Genomic DNA, 13,035 nt, shown 5'->3' with positions numbered 1-13,035 from the left:
GTATTTTCTTCATAGTTTTCATTCTTGATAAATAAATTATTTATACATAATCACACTGATGAAATGCTCTCAAAGCTATTACTATTTCCAACCCACAGGAGCTGGTTTGTTTCAAAAGTTCTGGAGCCACTTCACACTCCCTAAGTGTGTTACTCTGCCATGCTACTTTTGAGTTAAAGGTATGTGCAAAACATCAGAAGCAGAAGGTCACTTTGACCCTCATGTTGTTTTCAAAAGCAAAAGATAGATGGGATCCCCAAACGAGATGCTCTCTCTACAACACAAGGGAGAGCTTCATTCTTGTTGTATAGCATGAGAAATGGAGGCTGAGAACACTCTCTACAGACTTCATTAATGTAACTATCATCGCCCAGCCTTCCTGTCTAATTAATTTAGTTGCTCTTTTGCAACATATCATTCTTTCCTAATTAGTATTCAATCCTATGGTTCTCAGCTTCTTAATGAAGGCTCTCATGCACTGTAAGATTCACATTAAACATGTTCAGGTGCTTTTTATAATTACATCAATTATAACTCAGGCTCAATGTAAAACAAACAAATAAAGAGTAAGGGCTTGGAGGTGAAGGTTTGGTTTCCCTGAAAAATTTTGCCTTTCTTCTCTCTTTTTCTTCCTTTCTCCCTTTCTTTTTTCTTCCTTCCTTCCTTCTTCCCTTCCTTCCTTCCTTTCTTTCTTCTCTTTATTTTATGAATTTGATTGAGAGGTGTTAAGCATTATGGGGGTTGGGAGAGAGACCTCTGGAGCCAGAGAGACATCTCAGCTGAGAAAATGCGTGCCTTGAGACATGAAGACCTGTGTTTGAGTCTGGGGATGCACATAAAATTTCCAGCTTTAGTACTGCACATAGAACCTCAGAGCCAGGCAGCTGGAGAAACAGAGGGCATTGGGGCTTGCTGGCCAGCCAGTCCAGCTTACTCGGTGAGATTCAGGCCAGTGAGAGAACCTTCTCTGGAAAAACAAGCCTGATGCCTCCTTTTCGTTGTTCTCTGTCCTTGTGTCCATTCCCTCCAATTCCCGAGGCTCCAGACAGTTTCTCTGTGTAGCCTTGGTTGTTCTGGCATTCACTTTGTAGAATACGCTGGCCTTGAACTTATAGACCTGCCTGTCTCCTGAGTGCTGACATTAAAGACATATATCATCACATCAACCTAGGCTGATGACTCTTAAGGAATGACAGAGATGTCCTCTGGCCTTCAAATATATGCTTATAGGTGATTACGTGTGCATGCCCACACATGAATATGCATACATGTTCATCTACACATTCATACAATATGTACACTAAACAAATGAATAAAACTAAGAGGCCCCTATGCAAACCAAGGCAGCCTGGTTTACATATGCTGACATGGAACATTTACGCGTCTCTGCTGAATGATTGGTAATACATGGTAATAGCACCAAGGAGAGAAGATGCTTGGAGGACACCTGACTTACTGCTGTAAAATCTGATCACAACTAGAAGGGAAGGACATACAATTGTCAGTAAAGTGAAAGGAAGCAGGGGTTTTGTTTAGGGACTTTCAGAATCAACTGAGCACCAAGCCTTAACAGATACTTCTCTGTGACTAAAGAAAAAACATTGTTCTCAAATGTAATCACTAAAGTTTAGGGATCATTTTCCTGAAGGCACCTCTTCTTCATGTTGGAACAATAACAAAAGCTACTCATATGTCTCTGGGTTCTTCCCCAATCTGAGTTCTAAAATCCATAACCCTCAGTGGCTACACAAACATGATTTCCACAAGAAATAATTCCCCACATTTTTCTTCTACCCATTCCTGTAGAACAGAAAGATCATCTATGTGTTAGATTATATTACACAGGTTTTTTTCCCCTACTTAATGGGAGAAGAAGTTAGGCGGCTACATATTTTTAAAGTTTCTTTTTAAAAATAACCTATCTACTATAATCCCAGTCCAAATAGTAAAAATTCTTAAACTATTTTATGGATTGGTTTGACTGTTAATATTATCATCTTTTAATTATTGGAAATTTTCTAACCACAAAACTTTTCTTTCCTTTTAATTTAGTTCTACTCCTTTCTTTTCTGCCCAAAAATGTTAAGTAGGAAAATGGCCTGACATTCAGCTAACTCAGATGCCAGCCTTCTCTGGAATGCTGTACTATGTTGGGCTATGACTTCTGTGGAATTTAATTCCCATTTACCAAGAGCTCCCACTTACTTTAATATATGTGAGAAGGAGAAAAAAAACAGAAGTGAAAATAGTTCATTATGCTCTGCTTTTGGTTGTGAGTTAGGCTATGGTAAATAGCAACGGCAAAAGAAGAAGTTAAGCTAAAATGTAATCTGATTAGCATCCAGTTTTTCTGGTTGAAGAATTAGAGGAAGTGATGAATCCAGTCCAGACTTAAAATGTGGCACAGATGATGCTTTGGCCCTCATCCCTGTTTGCCTGCACTGTGCTGAGAAGCACCATCTCTGGCCTGGCTTTCCATTTCCACCCAATTTTTTGGGAGCCTTCATTCTGCATGCCTCTCCAGACTCTCTGTATTAACAAGTGGCCCTCCTTCTTGGCCTCCCCACCCATGTCCTGAGCTCCATGCACTGTAAGAACTGCCTGGGTCTTAAACTCGGAACACTTGGCATTATTTCTACTCCAATCTTTGGCTGTTTAAGAAGTGTAGGAAACAGCCTACAAATTCTAAAAATTATTCTTGTATAAGATAGTGGCAAGGCATCCAAATAGTTTAATATTTGGGTGAAATCTGTGAAATAAGAATGTACCTTTCTCCTAGCTTCCTCATTAACAGTTTGTCCTGGGTAGAGTGTAAGTTTCCAGGATGAGTACTCCATGGAAATATCCTATGCTTATATCTGCCCCAGGAAGTAACGTGGGGAATCAGAATCCCCTCTAGAAGGCTTTATCACCTGGAGAAGTGGACAGCTAGGAAATCACGGTGATGTGCTCCTTGCTTGAATGAGGTCCAGGAATAAGTCAATCAGCAAATATCAGTTCTATACAACAGTGACAGATCTTAACAAATACAGCAGAAACAAAGGCTTGGAAACAAAGAGATGCTGTTGGGTCCAAAGTGACCCCAAATGGTAGTACTGGTGACAGTGTCTTAAGTGACAGTGGAGGGCCAGCCCAGACAGGACCCTACTAGGTAAACAGAAGGTAAATAGACACCTAAACTCAGTACTCCTCAGGAATTTCATAGGGCAGGTCATTACTTTCCTTATCTACTCCCCTAATGGTTAAACTACCCTGTACAAAGGCCAATTAACCAAAACAGCCTACAACAGATCAAAGTCCCCATGCAAACTCCTCACAGGCTTTTCTGGTCTGCACCCTCCTCTGATACTGCCTGTCCCAATAAAACTGGCAAAGCTTTTCCTGCAGGGTGCTGTTCTCTATTCTCCAGCAGTTTGTGTCCCCCAATAAACTTTCTTTCTACCCAGTGAGTGGTCTAGTTTGTGAATTTCACTGTGCCTTGCTTACAGATTTCTGGTTCTCCCTTGCACCCTTCTGATTACATTTTTTAGCACGTCACTTAAGATAAGTTGTAAAAGAAGGCAAATATATGTGCAGCATGCATGTGTGTATATGTGCATATGTGTATATGTGTATGTGTGTGTCTACATGTGTGTGCATATGTATGTATATGTATTTGTGAATGTGTGTGCATGTGTGTGTGTGTGTGTGTGTGTGTGTGTGTGTGTGTGCACAAAAGAGGCAGTTAAGAGGGCATAGAAGCTGCTGTAAAGGGGAAAATAGAGATTTCTATCCTGACAATAGAAGGACCGTCCAGAGGTTAGCCACAGATAGCCCTTGGAGTATATAGTGCTGTGATGATAACACAGTGCAAGTTCTGGGGAAGCTTTGATTGTGAAAGGAGCATTCAGGGTAAATAAACAATAAAAATTGTTTACAAAATGAAGAAGAAGACAAATATAATTAAGAAGAGGAGGAAGAGGAAGAAGAGGAAAGGGAAAGGGAAAGAGAAGAAAAATAGGGAGGAGGAGAAGAATGGACAATAAGTAAAATTCAGACACATGTGGTACAAAAGCATTTCTTTATAAAAAAGAAAAATTTTTAAAGAAAAATAAACTTCAGACACACTGATGTCTCTGTCTTGAAAAATCTGGTTCAAATTCACTTTATTTTGGCAGTTTTCCTATTCACATAAAAATATTTATCAGGTCACCTCAGGCAACATTATTTGAAAAAACACAGAATGCCCACAGAAAAGACTGGAAACATTTAGGTGGGATTTGGGGGGAAGAAACAAAAGAAAAGTCCCACAGAACTAGATAACTAGGGCAAGTTTGCAAGCTTACTTCCTTTCTAAATTCAAAAGAAAACCCAATCTGTCTTCTGCATCACAATATAACTTTCCTGTCTGCCTCTCTATTGAATTTACTGTTCTGAGAAATGTGTCCACTCTCATTAATGGTCTTACCTACTGACTTTCAACAAACAATGCGGTTTCACTTGGACTGCTTCCTATGGGAAGCATTTTTTTAAAAAAAGATTTACTTACTTGATTATTATCTGTAAAACACGTAAGGCAGGCAATTCTCTCCACTGCAAGACCCATGGTAAGCACAAGTGGAGTCTGGTGCACTAAGAGTCCCTGCCAAGTCCAGCCTCTGGAATAAAGAAAAGGAAACAGCAGGCTCCAAAATGTAGGTCAGAGGGTTCTGAGAAGGTAAGAGTCACATTTTACTAGTTTATCTCAGAATAGTTTCAATACCTGAGCATTATTTCTGAGGGGTTCCCATGATGCCATGCTGTACCATTACGGTCATGGTTGATGATGGGCTGCTGTGGACATTTGAGAGCCTGGCAAATCATCTAGGGGGTCTGAAAATGACCGAGCATAAAAACTTTATCCAGAAGGTTTCTAATTGAGTGGGCAGATTAGAGATGTTCTTTTCAGAACTACAAACATATGATATACAGAGAAAGTCATAGTGAATGAATGATTGGGCAGAAGACAAACAATACCCAGAGAGAGAGAGAGAGGTTCTTGCTCACAAAATGGCCTGAATTCGACACCTGGAACTCATAGAAGAGGAGGACCAGCTTTCTGAAGTTGTCCTCTAACTTCGACATAGGATCTACAGACACATACACATACACACACACACACACACACACACACACACACACACACACACACACACACCTTTTTAAAAAATGGGCAAAATCTACAAGACAGAGAATCCTGTATAACACCAGAAGCATGGAGAGGAAAACCACAAATCAAAACAAAACAAAACAAAACAAAACAACCAAGAAAATATTAGTAACTACCTGGAAGAAGAAACAAGTAACGAGCAGAAAGTCACTAAAATGGAAAGAGACTGCAACAGGGCCTGTCCAATGGCCTGTTAGGACCGATCAAGCAGTTTTCCAATTCAGATATTACATCCTAGAATATACTTCAGTAAACCCTGAAATGAACCTTATTGCTGCAACTAGAGGAGTCTATCTACAGCATTTTGGCTCCATGATAAGTTTTAGGATGCATTTCAAACAGTTTTCAAAGTAATGTGAAAACATAATTAGCAATTACTTAATTACGTATTTAGTGTTTACATTTTGCAATTGCGGCTGACCTCAGAGTAGAGGGTTGAATATCACTCTTCTGAAACTTTCCATAATTATCTGGATAGGCAGTGACAAAAATAAACATTTTGATGAAATTATCAAGATGAATTAACTGTCTATTATTTAATGGGAATCAGATACTTTCCTGTTCTGGATTCTGCCGTAGTTTAAGTCTTGTTACTATGGTTTGTTACTATGCACTACCAGATATACTGGGTTTTCAATATAGCAAATACGCTTAGATCACAGAGCTCCTTATTTGGTAGGAAGTAAGGTACTTCCTGTTCTAGAAAAGGGTCATGATCTTCAACTATAGATGAATGTAGATGCTAGCTTCATTTCTCTGTGTGTCTGGACAAAATAGAGAAAAAGATACCCTATATATATGTGTGTGTGTGATTTAAAAACTCTTTTTTTCTGAGTTCATATTTATAACACCTAATAAAGTCTATACTGTGTGGCAGAGAAGACTAAATAATAGCAATGTCGGACAATTTTCTCCTTTTAATAAGCTTGCTCATATAACAGAGAAATGAAATTGCCTAGAAATAAAAGATTGCACTGGAAAATACAAATAAAAGTTTACATGCACCATCATATCTTTGGAAGCTATTTTCTTTGACTAAAATCTCACATTGATGCCTAGCCTAGCTTCCATTGGTCAGGGGATCCTCCCACCTCAAACTGCAGAGGAACAAAGACTATTAGCATGACCACTGTGGCAGCAATCTATACTCCTCAAGACATTTTTTTGTTACAGTAAGATGGGGGATTGACTCGAACACATGGGCACTGAAGAAAATTTCCTGAACAAAACACCAATGGCTTATGCTCTAAGATCAAGAATCAACAAATGGGATCTCATACAGCTACAAAGCTTCTGTAAGGCAAAGGACACTGTTGTTAGGACAAAATGGCAACCAACAGATTGGGAAAGGATCTTAACCAATCCTACAACAGATAGAGGGCTTATATCCAAAATATACAAAGAACTCAAGAAGTTAGACCGCAGGGAGACAAATAACCCTATTAAAAAATGGGGTTCAGAGCTAAACAAAGAATTCACAGCTGAGGAATGCCGAATGGCTGAGAAACACCTAAAGAAATGTTCAACATCTTTAGTCATAAGGGAAATGCAAATCAAAACAACCCTGAGATTCCACCTCACACCAGTCAGAATGGCTAAGATCAAAAACTCAGGTGACAGCAGATGCTGGCTGAAATGATGTGGAGAAAGAAGAACACTCTGCCATTGTGGGTGGGATTACAGACTGGTACAACCATTCTGGAATTCAGTCTGGAGCTTCCTCAGAAAATTGGACATTAAACTACCTCAGGGCCGAGCTATATCTTACTTGGGCATATACCCAAAAGATGCCCCAACAAATAACAAAGACACATGCTCCACTATGTTCATAGCAGCCTTATTTATAATAGCCAGAAGCTGGAAAGAACCCAGATGCCCTTCAACAGAGGAATGGATATAGAAAATGTGGTGCATCTACACAATGGAATACTACTCAGCTATCAAAAACAATGACTTTATGAAATTTATAGGCAAATGGATGGAAGTGGAAAATATCATCCTGAGTGAGGTAACCCAATCACAGAAAAACACACATGGTATGCACTCGTTTATAAGTGGATATTAGCCCAAATGCTTGAATTTCCCTAGATGCACAGAACACATGAAACTCAAGAAGGATGACCAAAATGCAGATGCTTTACTCCTTCTTTAAAAGGGGAACAAGCATACCCTTGGGAGGGAATAGGAAGGCAAAGTTTAGAACAGAGGCTGAAGGAACTCCTATTCAGAGCCTGCCCCACATGTGGCCCATACATATACAGCCACCAAACTAGATAAGATGGATGAAGCAAAGAAGTGCAGGCCGACAAGAGCTGGATGTAGATCTCTCCTGAGAGACACAGCCAGAACATGTCAAATACGTAGGTGAATGCCAGTAGCAAACCACTGAACTGAGAACAGGACCCCTGTTGAAGGATTTAGAGAAAGGACTGAAAGAGCTTGAAGGGGCTTGAGACCCCATATGAACAACAATGCCAAGCAACCAGAACTTCCAGGGACTAAGCCACTACCCAAAGACTATACATGGACTGACCCTGGGCTCCAACTGCATAGGTAGCAATGAATAGCCTAGTAAGAGCACCAGTGGAAGGGGAAGCCCTTGGTCCTGCCAAGACTGAACCCCCAGTGAACGGGATTGTTGGAGGGTGGGCGGTAATGGGGGGAGGATGGGGAGGGGAACACCTACATAGAAGGGGAGGGGGTAGGGTTAGGGGGACATTTGTCTGAAAACTGGAAAAGGTAATAACAATTGAAATGTACATAAGAAATAACCAATTTAATAGAGATGGAGAAAAAAAGAAAAAACCCAACAAATTTATAATACAAAAAAAGATGGGGGATTGAAATAATGAAGTACATACAAAGGAAACTAATCAATAGGAAAAAATTGGAAGATTAAATGTAAAATAATTGTATTTCTCAGACTGGTTAAAACTTTAGACTTAGGAGAGATGTTTCCATCTCTTACCAGCTGCAGCACTGAAGAGTGGAGCTTAGGCCTAACCTGGGCAGCACAGTAAAGATGGCCCTGATGGAGAAGGGGCAGGTGAGCTGGACCTGAAGTTGTGAGAGCAGGAGAGCTATCCCAGACCCTCACCAGCATTTGAAATGCCTCTAAATCTTGCCTGAGCTACACAGTAGAGCTGGTTTTGCTGACATGGGCCCATGAGAGCAGGAGAGTTGGCCCTGTCCCTTGCCAGATGGAGCACTGGGTATGGTAGCTAGGGCAGTGTTTGAGAGCTTGCCCTGGTGATGTGGGTGAAAGACAGCTGGCAGACTGACCAACTCAGATACTACCCAGGCCCAGATCCAGGAATCTGAGTTGGCCCACCCAATATCTACCTTGCCTATGAACTGCTGGTCTGTGTGAAAGGGCTGGTTCTACAGATCCAAAGCTGCAGGATCACCAAGACACTGGGCAACTACAGGATATCCAAGAGGAGTCCTGGAGAGAATCCAGTATTGATAGTGTAGCAGAAGCAAGAGGCCTTGAACCAGACCAATGATTCATTGCAATGAACATTTGCAAGTAAAGCTGTGTGGACAAAAGAGGACACACTGTGTCACACCACAGCTTTCCTGATGAGATTGTTGTTGTTGCTGTTGTTGTTGTTGTTGTTGATTTATTTGTTTGTTTTATTTTTAAATTTTCTTTGTGGGGGAGGTTGCAAGGGCAGAGGTAGATATGAAGGGACAGGGAGATGAAGGGGATTGGAGGGAGTGCAAGATGTACTATTCCCAATGAATCAGTAAAAAAGTTAAAAAACTACCTTAGATGCAAATGCATATCTATGTTGCTTGCTTTTCATAATAGAGGGATTTAAGGAACAGAATCACATGTTCCTTTCCCTTTCTAAGGTGGGTCTTTGCTTACTTATCTTGACACTATAATTTCTGTCCCACAACCTGAATCTCATCCTTTCCCCACCTTGAAACCAACAGGTACTTCAGAAGGTAAACATGACTTAAAAGTCTGTGGGACCCCCACATAGTCATTAAGATTAAGCCCAGAGCTCACTTGCTATGGACAGTATCTGCCACTGTGTCTTGCATGTTATGTCCCTTGGGCTTACAAAGAGCAGATTGGGTTAGCAATGTCCTGGGGTTCTTGGCCATTCTACTGTCTAGTAATACCTCTAGCAGTAATTAAGTGGACGTTGGAAGTAATAGTTATGACAGTGAGTTAGGGAGAGAATCGGTTATCACAGTGAAGAAATTCACAGAAACCAGAGGCAGTAGCTGTATTTGACAAATTCCACAATGTTCAATAAAAATCCTTAGTCTGAAGAAAAGTTTGCTGACTGAAAATAGTGCTCCTCCTCATTCTACTTGTTTTCAGTGGCAAGCTCTGGGGAGAGGGAAAAAAATGTGGCTCCCTTTGCTCCTCCCACAACCCAGCTTGAGTTGCCTAGACAAGCATGAAGTAGAAGCAACAACAATGACAACAACAACACAAAAGCAGGTGGGTGAGGTCAAACATAAAGCCACGAAAGTAAAAAAAAAAAAGTGTCATAGCAATGGTTATATAAATGTTAATCACAATGGCCTATGTTCTCTGTATTGGTTGTAAGACAAAAGCCATTTTTAACTGCTCTGTGATGTTCCATCTAGAACATAGAAATTTCCCTCCATTCCCTCCATTACAAAAAGAAGATGCTATAGTAACAGATGGAGAGACACCTTCTTTGGTTCATATGTATATATATATGAAATATATATATCTCAGAAATATCTGAGGAAGAATGAGGCTTATAAGTTTCATGAAACTCACAAGAAACTTCTGATTTAGTAAACTGAAGAGATTACTTCCCAAAGATATATGTCTGTATATTTAATCTATCTATCTATCTATCTATCTATCTATCTATCTATCTATCTATCTATCTATCTATCTATCTATATCTATGTATCTATGTCAATATCTATAATCTAAATCTATCGGACAGTCTCCAGGAGCACCAACACACCAGAGAGCAGAGGTAAGACCCATTTTTCTGCTACCAAGTGATCTGCCTGGTGCATTCAAGACACACAGAGGCAGAAGTCCTCTGGGTCAGGGCACTTCCTGTTTCTGATTCTGCCTGGAATTGAACTGATAGCATCCCACAGTTCTCTACACCCAAATCCTGTGGGGAAAAGAGCTGAACACCCACAAATGCAGACATCCTGAGACCGCAGGAGAGACTGCCACTTCTGCACACCTCTGCTCACATCTCCAACCCAAGAGGAAACTGCACAGTGCCTTTGGACACAGGAATATAGGAACACTCAGCTGCTGGTACTCACGGTTCTGCTGTGTGCCCAGGACCAAACTGAACAGGCCAAACAGCTCCCTATACTCAAATCTTGTGGGGGAGAGAGCTGGACCCTCAGAAGTGTGGACACTCCTGAGAAGTCAGAGGAGACTATCCTCTGCCCACAGACCAGGCCCAAGAGGCAATCACCTAGTGCCAACTGTGCCCACTGGGTGCAAGGACCTAGGAGCAATCAGGGGCAGGTCCCTTTGATTCCTGCCCACGCCTAGAGCTGGAAGAGAGTCTCCAGGAGCACTGACATACCTGAAATCAGAGTACCTGTTCTCAGAAAAGGCTGAAAGAAAACAGGAAAACAGTTCTACAGGAGTGCTGACACAGAGGCCTACAGCAGGGTCAAGTCACTCTCAGAAACAGCAAGACAAGCAAACACCAGAGACAAGCCAATGGCTAGAGGCAAGTGCAGGAATGCAAGCAACAGAAACCAAGACTACTTGGCATCATCACAGCCCAGTTCTCCCAACAAAGAAAATACTGGATATCAAAACACACTGGAAAAGCAATATTTAGATTTAAACTCACATTTTTGATAATGATGGAAGACTTTAAGAAAGACATAAATAACTCCTTTAAAGAAATGTATGAAAACACAAGTAAACAAGCAGAAGCCCTTAGAGAAGAAACACAAAAATCCCTGAAAGAATTACAGTAAAACACAATAAAACAGGTGAAGGAATTGAAAATGGAAATAGAAACAATATAGAAAGCACAAAGAGAGACAAACCTGGATATAGAAAATCTAAGAAAAAGACAAGGAGTCGTAGATACAAGCATCACCAACAGAATACAAGAGAAAGAGGAGAGAATCTCAGGGGCAAAAGATAATGTAAATTGCAAAAAGCTCCTAGCCCAAAACATAACAGGAAATCTAGGACACAAGGAGAAGATCAAACCTAAGGATAATAGGTGAAGACTCCCAAATTAAAGGGCCAGTAAATATATTCAACAAAATTATAGAAGAAAACTTCCCTAGCCTAAAGAAGGAGATGCCCACAAACATACAAGAACCTACAGAACTCCAAATAGATTGAGCCAGAAGAGAAACTCCTCCCGTCACATAATAGTTAAGAACACCAAATGCACAAAACAAAGAAAGAATATTAAAAGCAGTAAGGGAAAAAGACAGACCTATAAGAATTACATCAGACTTCTCACCAGAGACTATGAAGCCAGAAGATCCTGGACAGATGTCATACAGACCCTAAGAGAACACAAATGCCAGCCCAAGTTACTGTATCCAGCAAAACTATCAATTAACATAGATGGAGAAACCAAGATATTCCATGACAAAACCAAATTTACACAATATCTTTCTACAAATCCAGTCTTACAAAAGATAATAGATGGAAAACTCCAACACAAAGAGAGAAACTACACTGCACAGAAAGCAAGAATATAAAATATAATTTCCTTGCAATGAAACTAAAAGAGAGACACACAAACATAATTCCACCTCTAACAATGAAAATAACAGGAAGCGACAACTAGTATTCCTTAATATCTCTCAACATCAACAGACTCAATTCCCCAATAAAAAGACTGGATATGCAAAAAGGACCTGGCATTTTGCTGCATGCAGGAAATACACCCCAGAGACAAAGACAGACCCTACCTCAGAGTAAATGATGGAAAACAACTTTCCAAGCAAATGGCCCAAAGAAACAAGGTGGAGTTGCCATTCTGATATCAAATAAAATTGACTTTCAACCAAAAGTCATTAAAAAAGATAAGGAAGAACACTTCATATTCATCAAAGGAAAAATCCACCAAGATGAACTCTCAATCCTAAATATCTATGCTCCAAATGCAAGGGCACCTACATTCATAAAAGAAACCTTACTAAAGCTCAAAGCACACGTTGTACCTCACACAATAATAGTAGGAGATTTTGACACCCTACTCTCTTCAATGGACAGATCATGGAAACAGAAATTAAACAGAGACACAGAGAAACTAACAGAAGTTATGAACCAAATGTATTTAACAGATATTTATAGAACATTTCATCCTAAAACAAAAGGATATACCTTCTTCTCAGCACCTCATGGCACGTTCTCCAAAATTGACCATATAATCAGTCACAAAACAGGCCTCAACAGATACAGGAAGATAGAAATAATCCCATGCATCCTCTCAGATCACCATGGACTAAGACTTAACAACAATAATGACAGAAAGTCCACATATACATGGAAGTTGAACAATGCTCTACTTAATGACAACTTAGTCAAGGAAGAAATAAAGAAATAAATTAAAGACTTCTTAGAATTTAATGAAAATGAAGATACATTACCAAATGTATGGGACAGAATGAAAGCTGTGCTAAGAGGAAAACTCATATCTCTGAGTGCCTGCAAAAAGAAACAGGAGAGAGCATACATTAGCAGCTTGACAGCACACCTAAAAGCTCTAGAACAGAAAGAAGCAAATACACACAAGAGGAGTAGAAGGGAGGAAATAATCAAACTCAGGGCTGAAATCAACCAAGTAGAAATGAAAAGAATACAAAAGAATACAAAGAATAAAAAAAAAAAA

The 13,035-nt window shown here is 40.0% G+C and overlaps 1 protein-coding gene across 4 annotated transcripts in view; it reads right to left on the bottom strand.

The window, feature by feature from the left end:
• Trappc3l (trafficking protein particle complex subunit 3L) overlaps positions 1 to 13,035 on the bottom strand; it is a 115,250-nt gene that overhangs the window by 33,457 nt on the left and 68,758 nt on the right. For 2 of the 4 annotated variants that reach the window (XM_087596734.1, XM_087596735.1), the window contains 3 exons: positions 12,794 to 12,851; positions 4,742 to 4,851; positions 4,529 to 4,637 (listed from right to left, as the gene is read on the bottom strand). In XM_087596734.1, the coding sequence (XP_087452860.1) occupies positions 4,529 to 4,637; positions 4,742 to 4,842 (210 nt within the window). In that variant the 5' untranslated portion in view covers positions 4,843 to 4,851; positions 12,794 to 12,851. 4 annotated transcript variants of the gene reach the window in all.

Source organism: Rattus norvegicus, chromosome 20, assembly GCF_021556685.1.
Source record: "Rattus norvegicus strain SHRSP/BbbUtx chromosome 20, alternate assembly SHRSP_T2T, whole genome shotgun sequence".
Classification (NCBI taxonomy): domain Eukaryota; kingdom Metazoa; phylum Chordata; class Mammalia; order Rodentia; family Muridae; genus Rattus; species Rattus norvegicus.
This window is presented reverse-complemented; position numbering and strand designations above follow the sequence as displayed.